Genomic DNA, 17,064 nt, shown 5'->3' on the forward strand with positions numbered 1-17,064 from the left:
TCTATCTATGGTTGTAAAGCATCTTTCTGTAATGCGCCATTTTAAAGTTTTGTTGAACAGAACTGATCAAGTGGTATGCGAAAGAATCACTGCCTGCAGTTCCGTTACGTTAGCAACTATTTCTTTGTTCATTTAACATCCTATTTCGGGGTTTATTTTAAGTAAATTTATTTCGGTATTGCTGTAAAGTCAAACAGTTTGGTAGTTTGATCTCTATTATTATTATTATTATTATTATTATTATTATTATTATTATTATTATTATTATTGTTGTAATTATTGCACTCTACAAAGACACATACAGGACTGTCTCAGAAAATTAGAATATTGTGATAAAGTCCATTATTTTCTGTAATGCAATTAAATAAGCAAAAATGCCATACATTCTGGATTCATTACAAATCAACTGAAATATTGCAAGCCTTTTATTGTTTTAATATTGCTTTTTTGTTTTTTTTACTTGGTCTAAGGAAATAATCTAATATTTTGAGATAGGATATTTGAGTTTTCTTAATTAAGCAGTAAGCCATAATCAGCAATATTAAAAATAATAAAAGGCTTGCAATATTTCAGTTGATTTGTAATGAATCCAGAATGTATGGCATTTTTGCTTATTTAATTACATTACAGAAAATAATGGACTATCACAATATCCCAATTTTCTGTGACAGACCTGTATTTTTAAAACTAAAACTAATGCTAAAATTAAGAAAGACGAAACTAAAATGAACCATTTTCAAAAAAAAAAAAATCCAACTCATAAAAACTTGCTCTAAAAGTTAATTGAATTAAAAATAATAATAATAATAAATAAAAAATAAAAAATGACTAAAATGAATAATCCAAAACCTTGCATTGGACAGTGCAGTCATTTTTATTTATTTATTTATTTATTTTTTTAAGAACAACTCAGTACTTGGTACAAACGGTTTTTAAAACCATTGTTCCATATAGCCACTAGGGGGCATGTTAGTGGCTGTGAGCTTGCGGATGGGAAGTATAAAAAAAATAAAATTAAATTAAAAAAAAAAAAAAAGGAGGAGGAGCATAAGAGGAGAGCACTGGAGGGTGGGGTGAGGTTTGGGGAGAAGGGGCCTGAGGGTCCGGGTGGGGGTGGGGGGGGAATGCCACCCACCGCGGCAGTTGTGGAGAGGCAGTGGGGGTTGGGCAGCTCACAGGAAACAGTTGTGGCTCCATCCCAGGCCTCACACCGAGCAGCCCTGGGCCACCCAGTCATCCGCAGGCGAGACCCACCAAATGGTCCGAGCCCACAGAGATCTGTTTATTTTTCATCCTTTGCTGAGGGGAGGAAAAGGGGGTTGGGGGGGTGCACCAAGCTGTTTATAAACCTTTGATATGTCATATGTCAGCGCCACTTGCGGGAAATGTGTACACATACCTGCTTGTGTATAGTTAGTAGGGGGTCTGAGAGGGAGTGGACACAAAGGAGTGTTTAGGCTTGCGGGGGGCTGGAAAACAAAGAGGGAAAATGGGACGCTGAAGGCAAGGCCGAGCTGAATTATGGGTCATTCTCCAGCTGGCCTTGCTTGTTGATGTCATGCGGGGAGTGAGACACGGAATTAAATGGGGGGCACATTTCGGTTACCTGCACTCTGTTCATGTGAGTCATGCAAACTTTTCAATTGTGGAGAATGTAGGGTTCAAGGGCGCTCTCATATTTAATACTGAAACACTATCAGGACATGCCAATGAAACACTCATATATTTACCTAAAATGCTTTCACACACAATACTGACATTTTTTCCCCCTTACATTCGCTTCTGAAATGTTCTCATAAATACTACTGAAGTTCCCACACCACTGAAGCACTATCAACACACAACTGAAACGCTCTCAGACATACATACATACTACTGAAAAACTCTCACTCACTACTGAAACAACACTCATACCTCATAACACACAATACTGACATTTTTCCCCTTACATTCGCTTCTGAAATGTTCACATACACACTACTGAAATTCCCGCACCACTAAAGCACTATCATCACACTACTGAAACACTCTCATACATACTACTGAAACACTCTTACTACTGAAACAACGCTCATACCTCATAACACACAATACTCACATTTTACCCCCTACAATCGCTTTTCAAATGTTCTCATACATACTACTGAAATTCCCACACCACTAAAGCACTATCAACACACTACTGAAACGCTCTCATAATACGTACTACTGAAAAACTCTCACTCACTACTGAACAACACTCATACCTCATAACACACAATACTCACATTTTTCCCCTTATATTCGCTTCTGAAATGTTTGCATGTATACTACTGAAATTCCCACACCACTAAAGCACTATCAACACACTACTGAAACGCTCTTATACATACTACTGAAAAACTCTCACTCACTATTGAAAGAACGCCCATAACTTAAAACGCTCTCACCCACACTATTATTTTTCTCTTACATTCACTACTGAAACACTCTCAGACATTACTGAAATGCTTAGACACACTACTGAAATGATCTCACACGCTACAGAGATGCTTTCATACTCCCAACTGAGACACACTAGTGAAATGCGTTCTCACACTGCTCATAACCTTTCTAAACGTCTTTTTCAAATCCTTTCACACACTCCTAAATTTATTTTTGCTCACATTTGACTGTACCACAACACTCTCTCACACACAATTCTAAAAAAAAATTCACACATACTATTTCAAATGCCCTCGTACAATCTACTGAAATGCTCTCTTGCACATTACTGAGACACTCAAGATACAGCTGAAACATTCTCCCACATGGCTGAAATTCTCACTCGCACTTCACATCCTCTCACATGTTATACATATCACACTATTGAAACAATGTCACATATACTCTCTAAAATACTCTCTCACACACTATTGAAACACTCAAGTACAACTGAAACAATTTCCCACACTTCGTAAATTCTCTCACACAACTCACATCCTCTCGCATTCATGCTGATATGCTGTCAGAACAAACACTCTTCCATTTGATCAGTGATGGGCAACTGGTGGCTTGTGGGTGCTAGTTTGCGTTCTACTGCGTGGGTTGTCTCGAACAGATCCTGTGTCGAGTCATTTGTCACATTGGACTATGAGTTGGAGCAGTGTGAGGGCTTAAAGCTTCTAAAATTGGCACTGAGGTGCAAAAGGGAACATAATTATTACTTTTTTTTTCTCAGGTGATGTTTTATTAATGATGCTTCAATTACTATTGAGCATGAAATATTATGTTCACAAAAACTGCAAAACCGAAGATCAAATGTTATCATTACAAACTGTACAATCATGGTACATATTACATGTTAATTTTGTGTTATGATAATCTTGTAATCAATGAAGATGGTTCATTTCACATACCAGTAATTTGAGCTAGCAATGATAGACAAAAGAAAAGGTTTATTGAGATTTACTTTAATTTCTGACACTTTTTCATAATTTTGTCCTCTGTCAAATTGGCCCAGGAACATTATCTGTTCTTGAGAAACTGGTGATTGGAGGTTTAATACTGTAACTGTTACGCATATTATTACTACTACTACTACTACTACTACTACTGAAATAATGTGCAAAAAGGAACATACAACCAACACTATACATGTCAATAGATATATAACATATAAGTTGTATATTGTGATTCAATATTATGCTCCTTAAATTTGCAGTCATTGTACAAATACGATTGTTCAGTATAATTTCACTACATGGAAACATCTAATAAGCATTTTTTTTAAAGATGAAAATGGCGGGTTAGAATTTTGTTTTGTTCATATCATGCCTCTAGGTGGCGCCATTGTAATGATTACTAACCCGGAAAACTAACCTGGCCCCTTTCTACCCCATTAGTGGTCAGAGAAATCATACAATCAAACTTTGTCAGTCATTGAGCTGAATATAAAACAAGTCTCCATAATCTAAGATGGATTAAAAAAAAAAGTTGCTTTGACAATTCAAAAAACAAAACAAAACTGGATTTGTCAATATCTTTTGTCATCTAAATAACCCCTTACATAAAAATACCTGTCTTTTGACAGCTATTTTTTATGTCTAGGACATGCCAGTCCCTAAAATAGGAGGAGCTTTCACAAATGTGTTTTAAATTGGTCATAATGGCGTGTAACTGACTACAATGGTGTCTCATCATTTCAGACTGTGTTCGTGAGATGACAACAAAACAGCATTTTTGTAAATATGTGTATGTTTTGAATATGTTGTGACTGAAGTGTGTCATTTTACAAACAGTGTAGGAGTTATACAGATTTCGTGTGGTGTTTGGATAACTGTGGCAGTATTTTGAAAAAGGAGCCCAGTTTTCTGTTTTGTGGGTAAACAGTTGGGGGAAATACACTGTAATGGCCTCTAACAACGGTCGACAATATTAAGCCACTCGGTGGCGCTATAGAAGTACAAGCGCGTGTTTTTATCCCACGAAGAAGACGCGCCACACCAACGACGACCAATCAGATCGTTTAAAAGTCGGACATAAATTCAGTTCAAATTTTGGCTTGGTGTTTGTGAAGAAGAGACGGTAGTCCAACGCCTAAGTACGCGTTAAGACAAAGGGGGGAAAAAAAAGGTAAAATGATGGAGGACGACTTCGTTACAAATTCACTTGCTTATTCGAAAAGAGAGGAATATTACATAGTGAGGGCAAAGCTAACAATGTCGCTAAAGATTTGCGTTCTGCGTTCACAGAGTAATCAAAATGGAGAACAGACTGTCATCACTCCTGCTTGGACTTTCTGTGCAAATCCGTCGCAGCGATGGTGAGTTAATTGTGTTCTTTAAGACGCCGTCATGTCGTGTTTGTCGTCTTGTTTGGTGACCGACCCGTTGCGTACGTGCCGACATAGGTCGCGTCCATAGTGCCAGTGTCTCCAATGTCGACACGCTCAAATCCACCGTGATGGTGGAGTGGCTGGAGGCAGATAAACCTCGAAGGAAGGAGGTCAGTCAAAAATATTCTCGTTTAAGTATGGTGAACAGCTCAAATCCATCTGCAGTTAGTTACAGAGTAGGCCTTCTCTATCGACCTTAAACTCTGTCAGGAACACCAACCTACATTTACAAAACTAAATTCAAACGTGGTTACATGAAATATTTTATTTATTTGTTTCCATCAGTCTATTCTCATAAATTCCTAATGTTTCTTTTGTCACCACTGTGCAAATGTTAGTTAAACGTCATTTACTGTATAACAAACTATAGTATTGATTTATTTATTTTTTAATCAATTAATTGCAGTTAAAAAAATAATGCTCAGTTGCTGATATGCTGGTACTATAATAAGAATCTCTCATCAATTAAAATGATACAAACATGTGCTTGTGCCTCATCATTGTCACAGTCCCTGACTGGTCAAAGAGGCTTTTACTGTCACAAAAGCAAACACATGTGTAACATCGTCCCAAACTCACTTTCAAAGGTCTTGAAGCCGTGTGTGGCACAAAAAATACAAGCTGACTAACCCTGTAGTTTGAGGTGGACACACATAATTACCTCCAAAAGGATAACTTTCCTTCTGCAACAAAGTATTACAGTGATCAGTTTCAACAAAACATGTCTACTCAAATGTCTCTGTTTGTCTTTAAAAACAAAAACAAAACTAGACTTCAATAAAGGTCATAATTAGACTGCTCTCCTTCCCCAAAATGACGAAATTGAGGGACCTTTACAACACTAACATGTGTCAAGGTTCGGTCCTCGAGGGCCGAGTCCTGCATGTTTTAGAGGTTTCCCATGTTCAACACAGATGATTCATTTAAATTATCAGCAAGCTCTACAGGAGCCAGATAATGATCCTGATCATTGAAGCAGGCATGTAGGAGTAGAGAAACCGCAAACATACAGGACTCAGGCCCTCGAGAGCTGGAGTTTGACACCTGTTCTGTAAAACATGTAGGACTTTGGCCCTCAAGGGCCGGAGTTTGACACCTATGATTAGACATGCACATTCAATAGTGTCAATAGATTTGTTCTCAAGTGATGCCACCTTCAAATCTTGCTTGAAAGTTACAAATTCCACATTTTATTTTTTTGCTCCTGAAACTTGGTGCACAACGTTGGCACACCAGGCAGGAGTTGATTATTTATTTAGTCAATTTGTACTGCACCAGTCACCCCAATTAAGTGTCAGTGAACTTCGGGTGGCCCTAGTGGCCCTGGGACACCGTTAATATAGAACCCTGACTACTTGTGTTTATTTAAAAAAACAAAAACAAAAAAACTTGTAGAAGTACTTTAAGAAAATGTAAATTTTACTGACAATGACATGTAAAATGCCTGTTTAATGATATGAATCCAAATCTCAATTTTATTGTATTAAAATGAGGACATATTTTCAATAGGTGCAAAAAGTGTTTAAGTGCTCTGTAACATGTCAGAAAAAAAGAGCATTCTTTTCCAAAATAAAGAAAATTTTTGCAAATCTTTTTACTTTCTTGGAGGACTACAGAAATCTGAGAATATTTACAGCTGGCAAGCTGAAATTCTGACAATTTGTGAGAGTTTTAGGTGGTCTCAAATTAAACCAATTAAACAATTTACAAATAGTTGTCAATAATTGTGATCAATTAGATGTGAATTAGTTGTTGCGTATCTGTTTCGTTTATTCTGTTAGATTAAAAAGTGGCAGAAAAATCAAAGTACACGAGCTCAAAGATATTTGCAAAATGTCGGTACGTCATTTGTACTTCTCACCACTGATGTTTTATCCCGATGTTTCTGCGCTGACTTGTTGCTCTTTGATCCAGCTGGACTTGGACGAGTTGTGTGCCCTCAATGCGGAGCTGGAGGACCACATTCGATCTGCTCTTAAGCCTGTGGAGAAATCCCAGTCTCATCCGTCAGCAAGGGTGATTATTTATCAATTGATTTATGGACTTAAGTCCAAAGTCGAACAATATTAATTTTTTTTTTTTTTTTTTTTTTTTTTTTTTTTTTTTTTTTTTTTTTTTTGGTCATGCAATAAAGCCACCGCCTTCACTCCCGGATTTTTTACTGGATTTTGACTGATTTTGCAAGGCCCACAGAATATTGTTCTATAAAACCATGAAACCTACTAAAAGAAAAATTTGAGTTTCTTCTTTCATCAGGAAAAAAGTACATTTCTAAATGTGTCTGTTCTGCAGCAATTAGTTTGAAGTTTGAAGTTTATTGAACATGTAAACATAACATGTAAACATAAACAAATAGCAAAGAAAAAGAGAAAAAAACTCATAATATTCATTAGAAATGGTTTACATGTCCAAAGGGAGTAGGAAAAAGTTAAAAACTTATCTAGTCCTACCCCTTATCCTGTACTTCTTATGTCAACAGTAAATTAACACATCACAATAAAAGAAAACGTACAATCATACTCATGTGGACAACCCCACTTCAACACACGTACAATTGCCAATAGCGCATGTGCATGAAATTAGCATTAGAATATAGCTAAGTTTCATGATTATTCACAAATCTGTTTAAAACTGTGGGGAAAGCAGCTTGTTGCAACATGGCCCTGGTTGATCTCTTATACGCTACTTCCACCTGCTGGCCGTTTATTTGTAATAACTACCATTGCTTCAACCTTTCTCTTCAGTTAGAGGCCGCATCAAAGCCTTCTTCTGTATGTTATTTAATATTTAAAATAGAACATATTTATACTTTTTTTTTTTTTTTTTTGAGCAAATGAGTTAATCTCCACAAAAATAATGTGCAATGCAATCAGGGTTTTTTCCAAGCTCATATTCTTCCATTGTCTTTAACATTATTATTATTTTTAATGTAAGGAAGTTGCATGCATCAATTATTATTTATCTGTTGTTTCCCTAGAAGTACGAGGGTCGACTGCGCTCATCGCGGATTCCTGGCCTGGCCACCCGTACGTAAATAAAACTTGCTGTTATGACTTGTTTGGAATGTTGTGGAACTTATGACCTAATGCCATTCTCTCTCCCCCCCAAAAAAAAACAAAAACAAAAAGCTTCCACCAAATCAGTGGACAGCACTGAAGGCAAGGCAATGCATGCGCCATCCCTCGCTCCCTCTTAAAGCAAATTGCTTATTGTCTTTATCACGCCTCTCTGGGTGGGATTGAGGTGCAAGTGCGTAGCAAGCAACCTCCGAACAGAACATCACTGAGCACGGATATAGTTGATTGGTTCACTGGTGAATGGACGCAAATCACGCCGATTATCCATCTATTACTCATTTCACACCACCAATCCTTTTTTTTTATTTTTTTTTTTTCCCTTGCTCTGACATTCTCAGAAAATGGCACTTCACTTTCTCAAGTTACTGCAAAAAGAATCCAATACCGCTCTGACTTAAATGTTTTTTGTTGTTGTTGTTTTTTGTAATTTTCCATTTCAGATGTAGGTCGTTCTCAGCTTAGACAAACGACCCGGTTTCAGCCTCAAAGTTCCGTCCCTGCGCCATCTAGCGAGGGACCTCCAGTGCTGACCAGCCACGAACTTTCACTTTTGCCAGCCATCACGAACTCTGGTAGGTTGAAACCCTCACCTCGAAAATATCCCTCAAAGCACGTTTACAGACCCTGATGCATTTTTTATTTATTTTTTGCCATGAGCAGGGATTCAGAATGAGCTGCGGCGTAGGAGAGAGGCTATTCCAACGTCATCTGCTCTTTTTGTCCACGAGGCCGCTGAGGAAAATGTTGACCCCGTGAAGAATGCTCCAACGAAATCTTCAGGTCTATTTCCCATTGGTCAGATGATGTAGCACGTGCGCCAAAGTTTTCAGACTGACTCTTAGTCGCATTTTGCTCCTAAAAAATTTTTTTGTTTGTTTTTTTTTATTTATTTTTTTTTTGCTCCTAAAATTTGAGGCCGTGCAGGTCGAATTTCCATCTGCTTGTGAGACCTGTAAATTTGCCATTTTTAAAGATGAAGTCAACTCCACAAAAATGTTTTTGACAATATGGTCTATACAGCCTCACTAGTCTAAATATGGTATTCTGGTTAATATTGCGTTAGTGTTAATAAGAGTTGAGCAGCAAAATCCAGCCGTTTTTATCCATCTCAGGGGGCGGCCATTTTGCCACTTGCTGTCGACTGAAGATGACATCACAATTGCTCTGGTCTCGGGTAACAGCCAATCACAGCTCACCTGTTTTCTCAATCTGAGCTGTGAATGGTTGTTGCCTGAGCAACATTGATCCATATGAGATGGATAAAAATGGCTGGATGTTGCCTCATAACTCATATTCCACAAATATAATATTAATCAGAATGCCATTTTTAGACTGAGTGAGATCACATATAACATATTGTCAAGAAATATTTAAGGTTGACTGCCACTTTAAAATTGATATTAAATATTTTTGGTTGCTGACAAACTGTTTTTTTAACACTGTGAACACCAGCAACATAGTTGAAAACAGGCAGGAGAGAGATTTGACCATTTTGTCAGTTGTTTAGAAATGGTTCACATTTGCAACAGTGAGCAACAATCCGTTGCTTCAAATTATGTTAGAGGCTGTGGCAATCAAGGTAAGTATTTATGAATTATTTCAGTCGCTTGCGTGACAGACATGGAACAGCAATTTTGTTTGGTGTGCGACATGGGAGCAAAATCTCCCGCTAAGAAACAGACGACATACGGTAAGTAAAATGATTTCAGATTGTTTACTTAGGACAAAATGAGTCCAGTAATCAAGGCTCGATCATTCCTAAAAAAATAAATAAATTGTCAAAACTCGTTGCCTGTTGATACATTGCAAAAGCAGTTAGTTTACTACAGATAGACCGATGTTTTTTGTTTTCCCCCCAGGGCTGCTACCGATGCCAGTTAGTCGTCAAGGAGGCCGATAACCGATATTTGAAGCAGATATTCGTTTTCAGTTAAAAAAAATAAAATAAAAAATACTACTAATAATAAAATAAATACAAATGCCAATCTTAACTCAGTTGTAATGTGTTAAAGCATGTTTATTGAACAATTTTTTTTCAGACTTTCCAAAATGTAGATTTGTTTTTTTCTTCGACAACAGACATCCTTTTATATTTCTTACTATATTCAGGGAGCTCCCAAGGTTATCAGTCCATCTTAAAAAGTTAAATGGGAACTTAAACAAGTAAATACCGTAGTTTTCTACACTAACTATATTTTTTTTTTTTTCAAAAATTTTAAAATCCTGATCTTCCACATACCTTTGTTTTAATGTTGAACAAAATCAAATGGTTCATAAGGTTCCCAGGGTCGGTAGCATCTTTTACAAAGTTAACTGAAAATTTAAATAGTTTCCTGAGATTCAAATGGTCTTAGATTTACTTTTAAAAAGGCCGATACCGATATTTGTCAAAATGTCCAAAATGGGCACTATCCCTAGTACTGTAGCTACTGTACATACTGTACAATGCTGACTCAACAAAAGGCGTCAATTTTTTAGGCAGGAGCCACTACATATTATAATACACTGAATAAATCAGAAGGGTGAATATTTTCCCTGCAAGTCCATTTATAGCGTATACCCCTAATCTTGGGTCCGCTTCTGAAAGTAAAAAAGTGAAATCAGTTTCCCACCGTGTTTGTATAGAAACAATTAAAATAAAATAAAATAATAATAATAATAATAATAATAATAATAGTCGATTTCCCATGTGTGCCCTCTAAGGTCAAAATGACATGAGACATGTTTTGTTTTTTTCTATCTGCATCCTTTAGTCCGAAGGAAAACTGCACTTCATCAGGAACTCAAAGGCAACAAAAGGCTATCGAATGCTGTCAAACCCACTAAAATGCAGACCAAAAAGGGCAAGGTTAGTCGGAGTTTATTCTTTGCTTTTAAAACATGGAAGGCAACTTGTTGATGTACAAGTGCATTTGCCTCCCACGTTCACTTTTCAAGTTCAGAGAGTCATCCCGGCCCAACCAGAAGTTCTACGAAATGATCCAAGACTTCCGAGAGACCATGGAAACCATCCCGTTATCCGTCAGTGACGTGGTACGCGCCGTCGTGAGTCAATATTTTCCAATTGTTGTATGCTTTTTTTTTTTTTTTTATATATAACTTGTGTATTTTTTTCTTATCTTTAAGATTGAGCCGCACAAGATTTGTGTGTGCGTTCGCAAACGACCCCTGAACAAGCAAGGTGTGTCCAAAGTTACGCTGGTAACAAAAGTGGAGCTGCTGCGATGCCTTTCACAAGACTCCTTAAGACCTTTTTGTTTCCTCTCGATTAGAGCTGATTAAAAGGGAGATTGACGTGATCTCAGTGCCTGGCAGAGGCGCTCTGCTGGTCCACGAGCCAAAGCAAAAAGTGGACCTGACCAAGTACTTGGACACCCAATTCTTCCAGTTTGACTATTCTTTTGATGAAACGTCCACCAACGACTTGGTCTACACGTAAGGGCTTCTGTAGCTAGCCAAAAGGAAAAGTGTCGTATTCTCCTCGCTATTGTCAAACTAAACAACAAACAAAGAATTACATGTCTACTAGTACTTAAAACCACGTAAATTTGCTGCTAGCTTAACTCATTTGCTCCCAAAAACATAAAAATACACTTCTTTTTTTTATGCTACAGCATACAGAAGGCTTTGATACAGCCTCTGAACTGAAGAGACGGTTGAAGCAATGGTAGTTACTACAAAAATTGTCAGCAGGTGGCAGCAGAGTATAAGAGGTCAGCCAGGGTCATGTTGCAACAAGCTGTTTTCACAACAGTTTTGAACAGATTTGTGAATAATAATGATGAAACTTAGCTGCAAAACGGAAACTGATAGAATTTATTTATTTTTTTCCCCCTCCATAATGAATGAAGAGACCCTATTTTTTTTTTCTTTTGGTAGGTTCCATGTTTTTATAGCAATGGAACACGATATTCTGTGGGCCTTGCAAAATCAGTCAAAATCCAGTAAAACAGCTGGGAGTGAATGAGTTCATGTTCGATCGAACCCAGGTTAAGGACTGTTGCTCTAGGGAAAATAAAACATGGTAACCTACGATAATGTATTTGTACGAAAAGTTGCCGTCCAATGAAAAATCGTGTATTATACCGTTAATAAAAAATAAAAAATAAAAAAAAAATAAAAAATCTTATACAGAACAAATTTTTTTAGAAGCAGTTTTCAGTTCAAAACTGGAGGCGTGATCAGATGGTTAATCGTGAATAAAGCTTGCAGTTTGCCAACCACTTTTTTCTGCTGTTCAGGTTCACGGCAAAGCCTTTGGTGCAGTCCATCTTCGAAGGGGGCATGGCCACATGTTTCGCTTATGGGCAGACAGGAAGCGGGAAAACTCACGTGAGTGTCTTGCAGAGTGAGGAGTCAAGTTGGTGGTGAGGGGGTTTTGACTTGTTTTCTGCTTGCACAGACCATGGGTGGCGATTTCTCGGGGAAGCAGCAGAACCACGCCAAGGGAATCTACGCCTTAGCAGGTGGGAACAACATCCGAATCTCCTGTCCGTTTCACGCCTGTTGAATTCCCCGCCACGTTTCTTGACACATCCCCTTTTTTATTTTTTAGCCCAGGATGTTTTCACCTGCCTCAGTCAGAGGAGGTACGCCAACATGAATCTGTCTGCTTACGTCAGCTTCTTTGAGATCTACAACGGCAAAGTAAGCCAGGGTGTCGAGTTCCTTTTGTTTTGTTTTTCCCTCATTCGTTTGCTCTCATTTGTTCTCTCGGCTGCATGTACCGGTACTCTTATTTTGTTCTTGTTCATCTTGTCTATTATTTATTTTTTATTTTTTTCACTACAGTGTTCCCTCGTATTACTGTAAAAAAAATATGCAAAATTGCACTTAAAAAAAATCCGCGAGACCGCGAAAAGTGAACCGCGTGATAGCGAGGGAAGACTGTATACGAATGCTAAGTATGAAATAAACAGTAATCAAGTAAAAATGGTTTTGTGATACTTGAATGCAAAATTAAATTGAATTGAATTGGATTAATTGATTGAATAATGAGATTAATCGATTCTTAAAAAAAAAATAATAATTCTATAGTGGCAACACTATTTGTCTTTTATTTTACTCCAAGAAAACCTATTTGTCTAATTTTAGTCAACAAAAACTGCCAATGTTTTTGTCTAATTTTAGCCAGGACAATCATTTTATACTTTCACATTGGAATTTTCCATCTGATCTAAAACTATTTCACATAACAACTTTCTCTTTTCTTTTTGTTGAAAAACATCACACAAATTAAAGTATATCAACAAGTGGCTACTATGGCTGCAAGCTAGTAAATCACCCTGCATTAGTTACTATAGTTTGTGGTCAAATTGTTAATTGTTGGAATGTTATAGCCGTTGATTGTTACGTTGGAAACAACCAACAGTAAAATTTTTGTGACATAATTATATCATTTTTGTCTCGTCTTTGCTGATGAACTAAAATGTCCATAGATTTTAGTTTTAGTAATTAACACTAGTCATTTGCTCCCTTGTCATTCGTTTTCTTAATTTTTTTTTTTTTTTTTTATTATTATTAAATTTTATTTTATTTGTTTTTTTACCTGTTCTGTGCAGCTGCTGGTCAAGCAAAATTGTGAGAGAACAGAACCGACGCGGTGACGGGAGTATTTGTATAGTATGTAATGAAGGGAAATCTATTCTGCAGGTGTACGACCTGCTGAATAAGAAGGCCAAGCTCCGGGTGCTACAGGATGAGAATCAACTAGTGCAAGTGGTGGGCCTGGAGGAGGTCTACGTGCCCTCGGCCAACGATGTCATTAAGATGATACAGCTGGGCAGCTCTTGCAGGTAATACTTTTCCAAAATATTTTCTACTGCAATTGATTATGATGACCAAGCCTACCGAACTCCCTCCAGAACGTTCGGTCAGACGTCTGCAAACGCCAACTCCTCGCGCTCCCACGCCGTCCTCCAGATCATCCTCCGACGCAACGACCGCGCCACCACGCTGCACGGCAAGTTCTCCCTGGTCGACTTGGCCGGCAACGAGCGCGGCACGGACGTCAGCAGCAACGACCGCGACATCTTGGTGGAGACGTCCGCCATCAACCGCAGCCTGCTGGCCCTCAAGGTGTGCAACGTTAACGAGGAAATGTGTCGACGGTAGTCGACGACGTAGTCTTTTGAACCTCCTTGAAATGTTTTTGTGCGATTCCGCTCATATCACAGGAGTGCATCCGCTCACTGGGCATGAACAGCGAGCACATTCCTTTCAGGATGAGCACTTTAACAAAGGTCCTCCGGGATTCCTTCATCGGAGAGAATTCTAGAACCTGTATGGTACGTAAAAACGCCCTGGATGTTAGTTTATTGGCCGACAGTGCTTTCCTTGCTGCGTGTTTTTTTGAAGGTCTCCTCGTTACTGGCTCCCCTTTTACTACCAAAGAGAAATGGTTGTGCTGGCTATGATTTATTGTGTACGGTACAGGTTTTTGGACATATATTTTTGTAGATGAAATATTCTTTAAAAGATTTATATTTGAAAATAGAGGGAGTCCTCAAGTTAATGATGAAGTCCAGAGTTTTGACCCCCCCAAGCAGCAGACTGCTGTTGACTCGCCGAGGCCGTGGCAATCACACGGGGAGAGGCGGGGTTTTACTGAACCGGGCGTCTTACTTCCGCGTTACAAAATTAACCAGCAAAACGCCTAATATTTCATTTAAAAAAATGACATCACCATGGTGTCAAAAAAAATACTGTGGTTTAATCCCTTAATTGAAATGAAATGTATACAAAAGTTGTTCACGCCCATAAATTGCACGTCTCCCTTGCTTTTCTCCTGATCAGATCGCAATGGTGTCACCGGGAATGACTTCTTGTGAATATACAATGAATACACTACGTTATGCTGACAGGTATACTTGGTGCCAAATTGGAATTTGCTTGATTCAATTGGATCAACCCGGATTGTTTTTTATTTATTTTTTTAAATATTTCACAGAGTGAAGGAGCTTAATGGGAAGACCAAAGTCGATGCTGGGGCCAAAACACAGGAGCCAATGAACATGTCTTCAGACGAGGTCAGCTTGATTGAATGGCATAGAAGAGGACATGGACATCCTTGAAGGAGATTTTCATGGATCAAACACCTGTCGTGACCAAAGTTCATTTGTGTTAAAGGACGCTGCTGTGGAGACCTCAGTGATTTATGACGCCATAAGCCATGTGGCGGAGCTGGAGGAGAAGGTCTATGCGGAGCTTCAGGTTGCCTTTTTTTTTTTTTTCCCACATTGTGGCATATTTCGACTTTCAAAATGAAAATCTTTTAATGCTTCTCATGCTTGCTTTGTTTAAGAACCAACAACTGAAAATTCAAGAACTGTTGAAGACAATGGAGGAACCCAGATACGACCTTGAGGCAGATCTCGCCAACCTCCTAAATTACTCCCAGTCCTTCAAGTTACCAGGTTTGTGCAAATCGCATCAAATTCTAATTCATGTATTCTCAACTCTAGAATGTGGGAATTATTAAATTAACAATGTCTTTGTTGCTTCAATTCCGTCAACAGAAATATTACTGGAAGTGCGTACCGCGTTGGAGGAGGCGAGAGCTCGCCTCAAGCATTGAGTCACTGTTGATGTTTGTCAATAATGTGAGCTGTTTTTATGTTTACTTGGATAAGATGTGAGTACTGTGTTTGTTTCATATAATGTCAGCATTGGTTCAATAAAGTTGTTTTACTTGTCTACTGCTGTATGTTGTGCCTGTTGCATGATGATGTCACCAGAAACGTGATAAGGTGATTTGCATGATGGCATCATCCCAGGAACGACAAGTAGCCAATATTCATTAGTAACAGTAAAGCTCTCTTCCATGAGGTAGAGACATAACAAATTAGTTTGGACCTAATCTGAAAAGAATTCCGGAGCCAATGTGGGTTGGAGTGTAGCATGCAATTTATATGAAAATGTAATAAAATTTTCATCAAAAATGTAATAAAACTGAATAATTTCACCAATAAAAATCTGGGTTTTTTTTTTTTTCTTTTTTCTTTTTTTTTTTTTTACACCAATAATGCAATGCCTCATTAAATTCCCAGAAGTCTTTGCGACTGAAACATTCTAATTAAATGGGCAAAACTTGATCAATGCCTGCAGAGTTGGTATAACACTAAATCAACTGTCAAATAGCTCTCGCCTCTAACACTGACTTCCATTTAAATTAGACAGTTGAATTTAACTCAAACATTTAACATCAAAATATTAACGTTCCATATATATATATATTTATATATATTTTCCTTTTTGCTGTGAATGTTTTAGATTCTCAAAAGGTAGAACTAGGGACTGAAAAATGAAATATTACAAATCTGTCAAGTTGACCATTATCAGTTTTGTGAAAAAGACCCACCTGAAAATGTAATAAATTCCCATAACTCAAGGTATATTGCATAATTTACAAATGTCATCCCCAAATCAGTTTTTATTGTGTTGTTGGTGAATGTGCATTTTCAGGAAGTTATTACCTTATAGGATGCAGTTATTAGCTGAAGATTTAACATTTGGCAGGTTAAACGAAGTTAATGAGGTTTTGTTAAATACACAGCATTATAAATCACTTATATTTTACTGTAATAAATAGCTAAATGCACTTTTAGCAGGGCTGGATACGTTATGTACTGTCATACCCACTCTGTGTATGACTTGTAATGTTGTGGAACTCCCCAGTTAGCTCTTGAAGTGGATGTTTTAACATTTTTATTTATAATCCCACAAGGGACACAATTGAATGATTTGGCACTACCTAAATCCAAATACGTCTATTCACTACTCATCCCGCGTTTCTCAAGCGGCCTTAAATGCATCATTCGACTCATCCCTTGTTCTCTACCAATCAGACATCAGTTTCGCATACGGGCACAAGTAAAGTGCGTTCAAAGTCTCTTGGATTAAAAAAAAATAAAATAAAAAAAAGAGTAATATTCCGTTTACCCGTAGCCGTCCCTACTAACATAAGCATAACGCAGTCTTTAGTAAATAAATACGAAGATTTCTTTCGCCTCAGCTTCACTCACAGCTTTTTTTCTTTTTTTCTTTTTTTACCCCAACCGCTCCAACACGCCTTCGCATCAGAGCCAAAACTATAGGTGGCGCTACAGGTGAGAAGCAACAAGATTGACGTTA

The 17,064-nt window shown here is 37.8% G+C and overlaps 1 protein-coding gene across 4 annotated transcripts in view; it reads left to right on the top strand.

Moving 5' to 3' along the window:
* The window catches only part of kif2c (kinesin family member 2C), a 16,207-nt gene extending 580 nt beyond the window's left edge, over positions 1-15,627 (top strand). Inside the window, exons 1-23 of one of the 4 annotated variants that reach the window (XM_077514818.1) lie at positions 4,445-4,593; positions 4,713-4,783; positions 4,871-4,965; positions 6,770-6,871; positions 7,833-7,881; positions 7,984-8,013; positions 8,373-8,504; positions 8,593-8,712; positions 10,686-10,780; positions 10,870-10,977; positions 11,059-11,113; positions 11,205-11,367; positions 12,174-12,264; positions 12,335-12,398; positions 12,488-12,579; positions 13,585-13,727; positions 13,797-14,010; positions 14,109-14,219; positions 14,728-14,795; positions 14,882-14,960; positions 15,061-15,144; positions 15,236-15,347; positions 15,450-15,627. In XM_077514818.1, coding sequence (XP_077370944.1) covers positions 4,723-4,783; positions 4,871-4,965; positions 6,770-6,871; positions 7,833-7,881; positions 7,984-8,013; positions 8,373-8,504; positions 8,593-8,712; positions 10,686-10,780; positions 10,870-10,977; positions 11,059-11,113; positions 11,205-11,367; positions 12,174-12,264; positions 12,335-12,398; positions 12,488-12,579; positions 13,585-13,727; positions 13,797-14,010; positions 14,109-14,219; positions 14,728-14,795; positions 14,882-14,960; positions 15,061-15,144; positions 15,236-15,347; positions 15,450-15,508 — 2,127 coding nt within the window. In that variant the 5' untranslated portion in view covers positions 4,445-4,593; positions 4,713-4,722 and the 3' untranslated portion in view covers positions 15,509-15,627. Of the gene's footprint in view, positions 1-4,444; positions 4,594-4,710; positions 4,784-4,870; positions 4,966-6,769; positions 6,872-7,832; positions 7,882-7,983; positions 8,014-8,372; positions 8,505-8,592; positions 8,713-10,685; positions 10,781-10,869; positions 10,978-11,058; positions 11,114-11,204; positions 11,368-12,173; positions 12,265-12,334; positions 12,399-12,487; positions 12,580-13,584; positions 13,728-13,796; positions 14,011-14,108; positions 14,220-14,727; positions 14,796-14,881; positions 14,961-15,060; positions 15,145-15,235; positions 15,348-15,449 lie in introns of those variants that run through there. The other 3 variants (XM_077514827.1, XM_077514808.1, XM_077514834.1) reach the window with 3 other exon arrangements.
* The last annotated feature ends 1,437 nt before the right edge of the window (positions 15,628-17,064 follow it).

This window comes from Festucalex cinctus, chromosome 1 (assembly GCF_051991245.1).
Source record: "Festucalex cinctus isolate MCC-2025b chromosome 1, RoL_Fcin_1.0, whole genome shotgun sequence".
Lineage (NCBI taxonomy): Eukaryota > Metazoa > Chordata > Actinopteri > Syngnathiformes > Syngnathidae > Festucalex > Festucalex cinctus.